Source organism: Patella vulgata, chromosome 7 (assembly GCF_932274485.2).
Source record: "Patella vulgata chromosome 7, xgPatVulg1.2, whole genome shotgun sequence".
Taxonomy (NCBI): domain Eukaryota; kingdom Metazoa; phylum Mollusca; class Gastropoda; family Patellidae; genus Patella; species Patella vulgata.
Genome location: NC_065885.2, coordinates 4790685 through 4804116, shown reverse-complemented (window position 1 = coordinate 4804116; position 13432 = coordinate 4790685). Strand labels below are relative to the sequence as shown.

At 36.6% G+C, this 13432-nt stretch overlaps 2 protein-coding genes across 2 annotated transcripts; both read right to left on the bottom strand.

The window, feature by feature from the left end:
* Positions 1-5552: 5552 nt before the first annotated feature.
* Positions 5553-8711, bottom strand: LOC126827123 (slit homolog 1 protein-like). The gene has a single exon (XM_050556335.2). The coding sequence runs from the start codon at positions 8585-8587 to the stop codon at positions 6461-6463; it is 2127 nt and encodes a 708-aa protein (XP_050412292.2). The 5' UTR covers positions 8588-8711; the 3' UTR covers positions 5553-6460.
* LOC126827122 (slit homolog 1 protein) lies at positions 8635-13068 on the bottom strand. Its single transcript, XM_056102216.1, has 2 exons — positions 11735-13068; positions 8635-8642 (listed from the first exon to the last, which is right to left on the bottom strand). The coding sequence occupies exons 1-2, from the start codon at positions 12981-12983 to the stop codon at positions 8635-8637; spliced, it is 1257 nt and encodes a 418-aa protein (XP_055958191.1). The 5' UTR covers positions 12984-13068.
* Between the last annotated feature and the right edge of the window lie 364 nt (positions 13069-13432).

Below are 13432 nucleotides of genomic sequence, written 5' to 3'. Positions count from 1 at the left end.
TAAACGACTAATTTGGGATTATGGGGAAATGAATACTAATGCACTTCAATAAGAAATCCGCCGTACTGACTCTTACACACTCCTCACTAACAATACGTTCGATGAGTCATGTAGTAAATTTACAAGTGAATTAATAACTGTAGCAAAGAAATATATTCCAAATAAATTAGTAATCATTAGACCACGAGATATGCTGTCATCGTGGATGAATAATAGCATAAGGAAGTAAATCGAAAAATAAAATCCACATAAAAGCTAAAAAGTCAGATTTGGCAGACCACTGGGCACTATTTCGTAAGACAAGAAATCAATATATATTTTTAATTCGGAAATGTGAGAGAGAGAGAGAAATGGGGTTTAACGTCCACTCGACACAAACTAGGTCATTTTGGGACTAACATATGGTTCAATTTTTTTTTCCATAATTCGCTTGCGCATAGGGGTCTTTAGCAGTGGGAGGAAACCGGAGGACCCTGAGAAAACCCACGAGGTTGGCCAGGCGACCCTACTCCTTGTCACGTACAACCGGGGATTCGAAACCACGCCAGTTGACTCAATGACAGACTTAATGATACAGCGCGCACATGCTAACCTTTAAGCCATCCACCCCCCAATTCGGAAATGTAAAAGTGAATATCATGAAAGTTTAGATAATAAAATTAATGATGTCAATGACCTTGGATCAAAGTCCTGGTGGCAGGTAGTCAACTAATTTATAAAAACTATGGGTTCATCGAACCATGACATACCTCCATGGGCATCACACAGAGGGGAGGGGGGGGGGTCTGAATATACTTGGACCCCCCCCCCCCAAAAAAAAGAAATTTACATAGTAGGTCCTAACTCCTATTTATTTACAATTATTAGGATTAGTTAAGATTCTATCTGTATAAAACCTGTACATATCCCATATTTTGGTGTGATGTTTTAGTTTAACCCCGTAAAATATGCCAAAACAGTGTTTACAGACTGAAACTTTAAAATTTTTGATGTGGGTGGCCCCCCAAACCCTCCCACACTCTCCCTATCACGTGACATTAGCTGCTGTGCAGCCTTTTGCCTCCGGCATCACAGATTATCAGCATTTTATATAATTTCATTTGCCCCACCCACCTATATATATTTCACGGCTACGCCTCTGCATACCTTCTATAACAACAAATACTGGCACAGCATTCACACCTATAGAAAAGGCAAATGCACTTCAATACTTATTTTGCTGAGCAATCCAAATTTATGATCTTAATCACCCATTAAATAACCGAAATACCAACAGTATAACTAATATTATTCTACAGCCGAATGAAGTTAAAGCCATACTTGACTCTATCGATACTGCTAAATCATCTGGCTCTGATCATATTAGTGGAAAATTATTAATATCTATATCTAAAGAAATTTTTAACCCATTATGTACTCTGTTTAATCATTCCCTTAGGTGTACCTTCCCTTTGCCAACCTTGTGGGTTTTCTCCAGGTCCTCAAGGTCCAAGGTTTCCAGGTCCCTTACGCGCAAGCGAATTATTGAAATAAAATTAAACCATACGTTAGTCCCAAAATGACCTAGTTTGTGTCGAGCGGGAGTGGACGTTAAACCCCATCTCTCTCTCTCTCTCTCTCTCTCTCACCTTCCCTTTGATTTGGAAATGTTAATGTCTTAGCCCTATATAAAAAAAGGAAATAAGGATATATGTTCCAACTATCGCAGATATCATTACTCTCGATAATAACTAAAATCATATGCATGTCTTTAACTTCCTTCTAGACAACAACACACTTACAAAATGCCTAAGTGGTTTTATGAAAGGAGACTCGACTATCTATCAACTTCTAGACTTAAAGTAGCTAAGTCTCTAACTCAATATCATGCAAAGTCTTATACGTTGAAAAACGAATTATTTGTCAATTCATATCAACATTGATGTTGTGATCTTACCAGGAAAAGGTAGGCTTCTGATATCCAATAAACATTTTACCATTGGTACACGAATCGTGTACCATAGTGCGTTTCAGCGTCATTTGCAACAATTGACGAGAATGAACGAGGCAAGATATATTCCACAACTCATGTCCAACAGTGAGCCATATCTTATCTGGAGAGCTTGTGCAATAGACTGGAATAACCAGACGCTAGAAATTGCTATTCGGTTGAGACTCATGCCGTATTTCGCTGGACATAACTGATTTGAATGTAAACTGAAACAATTGAATGTAAATCAGTTTATATACAATCAGATTACATTATTATATGCGTTGCGACCCATTTGGGTCAATTTCTAGGTCCCAATGATTTTTATTGTAATGCAATCGATAACGGTTATTATACGAGAACGGTGTTCTGTGACATCAGCAAAGCAATAGATAGGGTTTGACATGCTGGACTCTGTCTTAAGCTTGATGCTGTCGGGGTCCGAGGCACATTGTACAGTTGGTTTAAAAGTTATATAACTGTTCGATCACAGGGTGTTGTTCTGGACAATGTCGCCTCGGAGTCACCATTCGTCACTTCCGGTGTTCCACAGGGCTCCGTTCTCGGACTGCTTCTATTTTTAATCTACATTAATAAATTCATCGAAAATATTCAATAAATATCAAATTGTTTGCCATGATGACACGTCTCACTACTTAATGATAAAAGATCTGTCGGAAAGTGCGAAAATAATGAATTCGGATATCGAGAAAATCAACGTCTGGTCCAAAAAATGGCTAGTTTCCTTCAACCCCACAAAAACAGAATCACTAACATTATCTATCAAAACCACACAATAACATACCACCACTTTTTATGGACACCGTTAAAATAAATGATGTGCAAAACCACAAGAACTTGGGTTTTTTCTTCCAACACAAACTTAAATCGGATATCCACATAAATAATATTTGTAATACAGTATCAAAATTAATCAATTGTTTAAGATCCCTAAAGTACAGGCTAAATAGGAAATCACTTTTCATAATTTACAATTCTTATATACTACTGCATTTCGACAACGGCGACATTAGTCGCACTGTTGCACTGATCACCTAACGAACCAACTAGAACACCTTCAACTTGACGCCTTACGCACTATTTGTGGGGCTGTAAAGGGAACTAACTAGCCACCGTTTACTCTATCTGGAAACTGGTATTATTCCTTTGAATGGAAGAAGAAAAAGGTATCAATTACAGACAATATATAAAATTATTAATGAAACAGTTCCAAATTATTTATCCAACCACATTAAATTAAAAACATCCCCACATAATCTTAGAAGTTTAAACCAGAATTAAATGAAATATTTTGCAGAACATCTCTCTATTCCAATTCATTCTTTCCATCAGCTATCCAACTCTGGAACAGCCTAAATCCGTCCATAACAAATGTCGTATCACTCTCAAAATTTAAACAAGGACTCTCTTAACATGATCCGAAAATAACCCTCTTTTATTATATTGGCAAACGTAAAAATCAAATTATACATACTAAACTAAGAGTAGGCTGCAGTAATCTAAATTTTCATAAATTTACTAGACATATTTCAAATACTCCAGAATGTTCATGTGGTAATTCAATAGAAGATCCTTATCACTATCTCCTTATATACTATTCAAAAAAAGTAGGGGATATTTGATTTTTAAGTGTTATTAAAGTCACCTAATGAAACTGACGAAGAAACAAATGACAAAATGAAATGAAGTTCACATTCATCGATTTATTCCAAATGATCGTTAGACTAAGTAAGGCACAGACTGACCATTATAAGGGTAAAATGATACCCGGGGTCAAACAGCAAAGTTACCACAGCATCACAACCAAGTCAGTAACGGGTAAATCCTCCTCTGTTTGCCAAACAAGCATTGATCCGACGTGGCATACTCCTAATGAGACGTCTAAGGTCATTTTGGTCCAGATTGTCCCATTCCTGTTGCAACGCAGCAGCAAGTTCTTGGACATTGGCAGGACGTTGTTGACGTTGACGTAACCTCTGTCCAAGCATGTCCCAGACATGCTCGATGGGGGAGAGGTCGGGACTCAGTGCTGGCCAAGGTAATGTGGTGATGTTCTGTTGTTGGAGGTAACCTGTAACGATCCTGCCCCTGTGACATCTTGCGTTGTCATCCTGGAAGATGAAACGGCGGCCATGACGTCGTGCGAACGGCACAACATGGACTGCCAAGATGTTGTCCCGGTAGTACTGGCCTGTAACACGCCCTGCAACAACATGTAAAGCCGTTCTTCCAGCAACAGTGATGCCTCCCCACACCATAACAGAACCACCCCCAAATCGATCATGTCTGATGACGTTAACGTCTTGGAAGCGCTCGTTTCGACGACGCCACACCCTCCTACGTCTGTCCAAAAAATCAACAGTGAACCTTGACTCATCTGAAAACATCACATTGCTCCAGCGTCGATTATCCCAGTGTTGACGATCCCTACACCAACGACGTCTTGCCTGAATGTGATGATCTCTCAAACAAGGGATCACGCGAGGACGTCGGGCGCGAAGGTGACCCCTATGCAGTCGATTCCGAATCGTCTGGCCACTCACTCTCACACCAGTGTCTGTTTGAAGACGAGCGCTGATCTGATTTGTTGTGATGACACGATTTCTCAAGGCCAAGGTACGGATAAATCGATCCTGGGCTTGAGTTGTCGCCCTTGGTCGACCTGAGCGTGGTCTGTCCTGTACAGATTGTGTATCACGGTATCTGGACCATAGCCTGCTTATGACAGACTGAGAAACATTCATCGTCCGCGCCACAACCGCCTGTGTTGTGCCGATCTGTAGCATGCCAAGGGCACGTAACCTTTCATTTTCGGTAAGCCGACGCATATCAAAATTTGTTTTCTGGTCACTAAAACAATTAAACTGATGTTTCCACCCTGGAATTCAATGCCACAATGACTGTAACATTCAAAGTCAGAGTCGTGCAAATCTTGGGTTGGACCCCCATGATGATCCCAAGCATCACCTGCATTCCATGCGGTAGCTATTGGTGCGTTTGGGCGTCACATGTAACTGGAAATGTTTCTTCTGTTAGGTTCTATAGTGACATTTTTTGTAGTCATTTGCATATTTTAGTATTATGCCCCCAAAATCAAATATCCCCTACTTTTTTTGAATAGTATTCAGATGCTCGAAATAGAACAATCGACATTTTACCCCCGACACGGAAAAACATTAAAGTGCTACTCTGTGGATCGGAAAAATTAAAATACGACGAAAACGTGTCAATATTTAACCAGGTGCATAATTTTATTGAAAACAAAACGAAAGATTTAAATTTAAAAAAAAATAGCGGATTTTAATTATTTCAAATTTATGTTTACATGTAAACATTGTTATGGGTTATGTGTATATATATATATATAATTTTCTTTTCTTCTTCTTTGTTTTTCAATCTATTGTAATATTATGTAATTTATTTGTAACCGAGAGAGGGGTTTATATAGGCTTTGCCTGTTTCCCAATCCCCTCAGTTTCTGAATAAATATTGTTTATATAAATAAAAATGTTTAATAAAATGTTATAGCCTAAGAAATTAATAGATAAAATTACAATGATAATACGAAGTATATACTGTTTAATGGATGTCATTACGAGTATACAAGATATTATAAATGTACATTTACAAGAAAATAAACAAAAAACAACAATTAAATAAGCATTCAACTAACAGTAATAATAGTAAGTTTACTAAAACGTTTGACTTTATGTATTTTACAATTTATTAAAGATCATTCTACACACAGTGATCCTTGTACTTTTTACTTCGAGAATAGACCACTGCATTAAATGGCCGCCATATCCAACAATTAGCATACTGTTTCGGAATTCGGCCCTACTCCGGTTCATATCTGTTATACATAAAAACACTAATTAAACCTTTTCAATATATATTTCCCGAAATTCTCGAAATATACTTAGTGTTTTCGACTAAAGTCGTCGATTTAGGACAGAAAATGTCTGTCAATGAGCTTAGTGTCTATTCTTAAGAGGAGTCAACTATAGACAGCCTAAGTTGAGTATGATTAAAGATATAATACAATTAACCCTTGAACACCTGGCACAGGTAATAATATTGACTGTCCTGGTACCTGGTAAAAATTAAGAGAAAAGTATTGTATTTATTATTGACTGTGTCTGTGACAGATGTTCTATGTTCAGGTGATCGTTTGATATTATTAAGTCACCTCCAGCCTCATGCATATAATCTGTACAAGATGAATTTAAAAAATAAAAAAACGACATGATTTTATATGACGTAACTGTGGGTTAGTGCTAAAACCTACAGTCCGAAGCCTCATGCATATAATTTGTATAATGTGGTGAATTTAAAAATTAAATAAACAAACATGATATTATATGACATAATCCTGGGTTAGTGCAGACTACAGTCTCAGGCATATAATCTATATAATAACATGAAGTTAAAAATAAATAAAAACATGATTCTATATGACATTATCTTGGGTTAGTTCTGTAGCCTATCAATCTGCAAGGAGATTTTCTCAGTAAGGTCGACATCATCAGCGTTAATAAACTGTTTTAAACGGAACATAGCCTGAATATGTCCGTTGTTAACAAGTGTTGGGTTAAATTCCTCCCGTTTAATCAGAACTAACTGACCATTCCCTTGTTTAATTTTATGACAATAGGATTCATTTAATTCAAACCCTTTTAAAGGATCATCTAAAAGAGATTTTGACATAACGGCTAGAACGGTACGACTGTTATGTATATTGGTAATATTAGCATCGGCAGTTACCTCCCCTATTATACCATCACGGAATGAAATGTAAGATTTTATCAAATTTCGATCAAAATATGGAATAAGATTCGCTATAACCCACAATCTATCGGGAGCATGTTCATCATTTACCAGAACAAATATATCATGTTGGTTCTGCTCATCTTCTCCAACTTCCGGCGTCCATTTCCGTTTCATCTTGGGTAAAATATAAATATGATATGACGCCATTATCTCGAACCGGAAGTAAATAATGCCAATAAGTAATAAAATGGACAGAAAACTAAATATACCCAACACAATACTTATAGTTACAGAGTTAGAAACTCGACAGTTAAATTCATCTAGTTGTGAATTAACAATAGTTATTCTCCCATCGCCATTAACTGTAGAACAAGTTATATTAGATCTGTTTTTAATGTTAGGTTTTGATTCAAACCAACCATTTAACCACAAATTATCACAAGAACAAATTAACATGTTATTAGAAAGATCAATCTCTGTTGATAGTAACTTCTGGATAGTTTCTGGAAGATATTTCAGCCTGTTGTTGGCAAGATTCAAATACTTCAATTTATCAGCAGAACTGGTAAACTCTGATGAAATATTTGTTAAATTGTTATTTGAAATGTCCAGATGAACAATTCGGCTCATATAAGGAAGTTCTGGTAAGATGCCAATGGAATTGTTCTGAAAGTTCAGAAATAATTTCTCATGGAATGGTAAACGTTTCGGCATTTCTGCGAGTCCAGCATTCTGACAATTAATGACCATTCTATCAGCTTCTGGTTGATCCTGACATAAACATCCGGAAGGACAGGAATCGGTGATGTTGCACACAAAATCAGATAAATTGCGATGTATCATACCGGGCTGACCCTTTAAATTGGGCGGAGTGTTGCAGATAAAATCAGTAGATGAACCATTTAGGGCACCCATCAATGTTCTTATAGCCGTACTCGAAGCCAAAGCTGCTATTGGATGTATTCGGCAATCACAATGCCATGGATTACGGTCCACGATAATATACCAATACAGCAAAGTGCTCAGCAATGATGTCAAGGGATTTCCTATGGCATCGAACATTTTTGTGTCCAAAATTTTCAGGCTGTTGTCGTTCAAATATATTACACCAGGTCCATACGTTTTGCTCGGATCCATTGTGAAGTTAGATTTGTTGGTAAGTTTTGTAATTTTGTTGTTACTCGCATCAAATAAACAGAAAATATGTGTCATGCCCAGGGCCCAAACTACGTCAACCTCTGTCAAATTATTATGATCCAAGCCGACTTGATTTATTTTCTTTAATCCATTATGAAAGACTCCCATCTCTATTGTATGAATTTCATTTCTGAACAAGTAAATGGTGCGTAATTTGTTCATGCCATCAAATATCCCGGCTTTTAAAACCTGAATTTGGTTGTCTCTTAAATCTAAAATCACCAATTCTCTCAAACAAGACAACTTTGGTAATTGCGTTATTTTATTGTTTTCAAGATCTAGATATTGTATTCTTGGAAAATTACAAATTTTTCCTGGAATCGAGGTCAAACAGCCATGCCGATGTGTAACTTTAAAGTTTGAATCCCGGGACACATTCGAAAAAAAGTAGCTAGTCGAATTTATTTCACAAGTTTCTTTGACATAAAGTCTGTTTAAAGCACGAAAATTATACGTGCAGCAATCGTTACAAAACTTCCAAATGTTCACTGATTCATGTCTCCGAGACAGGGGACGGCATTCTGGTTGGCAAACAACAAAATCTTGAGACTGTCCCATCACAAGAAACAACAAGAAATTACTGTCTTGAATTATCAACAGAATAAAGAGGAATATGTGGAATCGATACATCCTGTTTTATAACTTGTAATGTTATCTGAAATTTAAATATTTTCCTCTCACAAAACTGTTTTAAATGTTACGTATTGTCACAAGACTATAGATTGATAATATGTCTTTAGTTCATCTCGTTTCACCACTGTATCATCTGACAGTTTTACTTTAAGGATGTAGTTGGTGTTATTCCGGATCTTCTCATATTCTCATCAACCAATTAAAAACTTGCATTCTGTTTCTAATAATATGCATGGTTAATTGTTTACTTCCGTTTCTCTAAAACTAGACATCAATATGATATAGCTTCTTCCTTTCTATCATATTTATAAATTTAGGTACCAAATATATATGATTCAGTACTTGATATTATAAACCCAAACTTCAGTATGTGCGTATTATGTCGTCACCCTGTCCGTACGTACGTCAGTCAACAATAGGCTAGTTGCTACAGTTTTTGATGTATTCGTTTCAAGTTTGGTGTGAAGCATCGTGGACATGAGAGGACATACTTCACGAATATTAAACATTCTGCAACCTTTCGTACCAGAGCAATGCCCCCGTTTCCGAAAACCTTGTGAAGGCGATAAAGGCTAGTTTCGTATAAACAGATTTTATTGAAATTCGACATGTTAAATCATTTCAATAACAGGGTTGTACCTATTGGTCCATGTTTAAACCCCAGGAAATGAAATGAAATGAAATGGAGTTTAACGTCCTACTGTTCTGCTCCTAACCTGGGCTAATGAAGACGGGCATACGCCATACAGTGTGCTATGAGGGAAATTTTGCCCGGACAGCGGCACTACGGCCTACTCTTATATCGAATAAACCCCAGGGGCAGAGCCACGCACAATATTTGTGTTTAGGAATCGATCATCTTAGAACTTGGGATACTTATTCCTTCTACTCCAATGATAGCAACTATTGATTTTGATGCATCCCCCGACTCCCATGGGGGGTTCCACACCCACTTTTCTGTCTGTAAATAATCTACAGTTTGCAACGGTGTATTTGATTCTCCAAAAAGTACGACCGACGAACGCCAAAAAATATGGGATAATGCGACTTGATGATCGGGATTCATTTATTTCACGCATATTTTTTTATTCAGCTGTAAAAGATTAAAAGGCCATTTTAAGCCATGTCTTCTATAGCGTATAATGGGGTAATGCCGGCCATTTTAAGACATGTCTTCTATTCACTTAATTCATTAAATATTTTCATTAAATGTTATTGAAAATAACAATCGTTTTGTTATACGCCCACATTGAAATGTGGTCGTATATTGTCGCTCCCGTCCGACGGTTGATTTTCAGCAATTTCCGATAGTTACTACCATAGTTATGGCCCTTGATCTCTTTGAACTATCTTGTTGACGCTCTGGAAGCTAACGTTAATATCCAATTGACTTTAAATTTATATACAGTGTTTTAGGTCATGAGACACAGAAGCCTGTTGGTTTTCAAGGATTTCCCAAAATTACTGCCAGACTTATGGCCCTTGATCGCTTTGAAATATTTTGTGAACACTCTAGAGGCTAAAGTTAATATCCTATTATACGCACTGTTTAGGTTCATGAGACGAAGAATCCTATTGATTTTCAATTGGACACAGATCACCAAATATTCCTACGCCGTCACCCAGATCACCAAATATTCCTACGCCGTCACCCACGAAACAAGGGCCAAAGCTATTTTTAGTCTTCCTCTCCCTTTTCCTTTTACATGGCGATTTTTGTTGACTTTTTGGTGTAGAATCGAGGAAAAGGGTTTGAAAATACATTTTCTGCCAGGTTTTGGTGAATATTCCTAATTTTGATGCGGAAGGATACAAGAGTTGAGAGGTTGGTTAGGTTGAAATGTAGGGCCTGAAATTGCATGTTTACTTGTCTCTACTTCTAGCTTGTGTATCTCAAGTTTTTCATGAAGAACCTCATACGTGCTTTTGGGCAAGTGGTTGCCACATGTTGCTCCATCTGTGGTAGAAAGCGTTCTACCCAACGAAAATTTGGGAAAAAGTTAGAGCCGGTCTAAGATACGAGAATTAACATTGGAGTCAATGGGGAAATCTTTAGTGATCTGTGTCCAACTGATTTCGATATATACTGTCGGAGTTCTAGCCCTTGACCTCTTTGAAAAATCTTGTAGAAGCTTGAGACTAAAGTTAATATCTGATTTAGTTTAAATTTATTCACAGTGTTTAAGGTCATGAGAGAAATAATCCTATTCATTTTCCATAATTACTGCCAGAGTTAAGGCTCTTGACCACTTTGGGAAATCTAAAGACTATATCCATTTATTTTGTATTTTGATCTTTACTATTTAAGCCTATAAATCCACTAATTTTTAGATAATAATGTATTCAAGATATAGACCTAATAGACCAGTGGTTCTCAACCTTTTTTGCCAACGGCACACGTTGGAACACCAGGCTAAATATACATCAAAAATACTTGAATTTTGCAAAAATAAAGTCATAGACGGCATACAACCGTAGACAGAGACTAGTCACAGACACATAGAATGATATTATTAAGTCACCTCAGCCTCATGCATATAATCTGTATAAGATGCATTTAAATATAAAAACATGATTCTATGTGACATAACTCTGGGGTAGTGCTGCAGCCTACAACCTAACAAAAAGATGAATTTAAAAATAAAAAAAAAATATGGTTCCATGTTCAGGTGATCTTTTATCTATCTAAGGTGCATTTAAAAATTAAAGAAACAAACATGATATTATATGACATAATCCTGGGTTAGTGCAGACTACAGTCTCAGGCATATAATCTATATAATAACATGAAGTTAAAAATAAATAAAAACATGACTCTATATGAAATAATCTTGGGTTAATTCTGCAGCCTATCAATTTGTAAGGATATTTTCTCAGTAAGGTCGACATCATCAGCGTTAATAAACTGTTTTAAACGGAACATAGCCTTAATATGTCCGTTGTTAACAAGTTCTGGATTAAATTCCTCCCGTTTAATCAGAACTAACTGACATTTCCCTTGTTTAATTTTATGACAATAGGATTCATTTAATTCAAACCTTTTCAACGGATCAACTAAAACGGATTTTGAAATAACGGCCAGAACGGTACGACTGTTATGTATATTGGTAATATTAGCATCGGCAGTTACCTCCCCTATTATACCAATAAGATTGTGTATAACCCACAATCTACCTGGAGCATGTTCATCATTTACCAGAACAAATATATCATGTTGTTTCGGCTCGTTCTCGTGAATTTCCTGCGTCCATTTCCGTTTCATCTTGGGTAAAATGTAAATATGATATGACGCCATTATTTCGAACCGGAAGTAAATAATGCCAATAAGTAATAGAATGGCCAGAAAACCAAATATACCCAACACAATACTTATAGTTAAAGAGTTAGGAACTCGACAGTTAAATTCATCTGGTTGTAAATTATCAATAGTTATTCTCTGATCGCCATTAACTGTAGAACAAGTTATATTACATCTGTTTTTAATGTTAGGTTTTGATTCAAACCAATCATTTAACCACAAACTATCACAAGAAGAAATTAACATGTTATTAGAAAGATCAATCTCTGTTGATAGTAAGTTCTGAATAGTTTTTGGAAGATATTTCAGCCTGTTGTTTGCAAGATTCACATACTTCAATTTATCAGCAGAACCAAGAAACGCTGATGAAATATTTGTTAAATTGTTATCTGAAATGTCCAGGTGAACAATTCTGCCCAAATAAGGAAGTTCTGGTAAAATGCCAATGGAATTGTTCTGAAAGTTCAGAAATAAATTCTCATGGAATGGTAAACGTTTTGGCATTTCTGTGAGTCCAGCATTCTGACAATTAATGACCATTCTATCAGCTTCTGGTTGATCATGACATAAACATCCGGAAGGACAGGAATCGGTGATGTTGCACACAAAATCAGATAAATTTTGATGTAGAAAACCGGGCTGACCCTTTAAATTGGGCGGAGTGTTGCAGTTAAAATCAGTAGATGCACCATCAAGGGCACCCATCCATGTTCTTATAGCCGAAACCGAAAGCAAAGCTGCTACTAGATGTATTCGGCAATCACAATGCCATGGATTACCTTTCCAGGTAATTTCCCAATACAAGAAATTGCCCACCAATGATTTTAAGGGATTTCCTATTGCATCTAACATTTGTGTGTCCAAAATCCTCAGGTTGTTGTTGTGCAAATATATTACACCGGGTCCATACCTTTTGCTCGGATCCATTGTGAAGTTAGATTTGTTGGTAAGGTTTGTAATTTTGTTGTAACTTGCATCAAATAAACAGAAAATATGTGTCATGCCCAGGGGCCAAACTAGGTCAAACTCACTCAAATTGTTGTGATGCAAGGAGACTTTTTTTATTTTCTTTAATCCATTATGAAAGACTCCCATCTGTATTGTATGAATTCTATTTCTGGATAAGTCAATATCGCGTAATTTGTTCAAACCATCAAAGATTCCAGCTTTTAAAACTTGAATATGGTTGATGCTTAAAAGAAAAACCACTAATTCTCTCACGCACGACAACTTTGGTATTTGCGTTATTGTATTGTTTCCAAGGTCTAGATACTGTATTCCTGGAAAATTACAAATATTTACTGGAATCGAGGTCAAACATCTATGTCTATGTTTAACTTTAAAATTTGAATCATCGGACATAAACGAATAAATGGAGCTGTTCGAATCATCGGACATATCCCAAAAAAAGTAGCTGGCGGAATTTATTTTACAAAAATCGATGACGTGGAGTCTGTTTAAAGGTCTGATATTATATGTGCAGCAATCGTTACAAAACTTCAGCAGGTTCTCGCCTTCATGTATCCGAGATAAGCGACGGCATT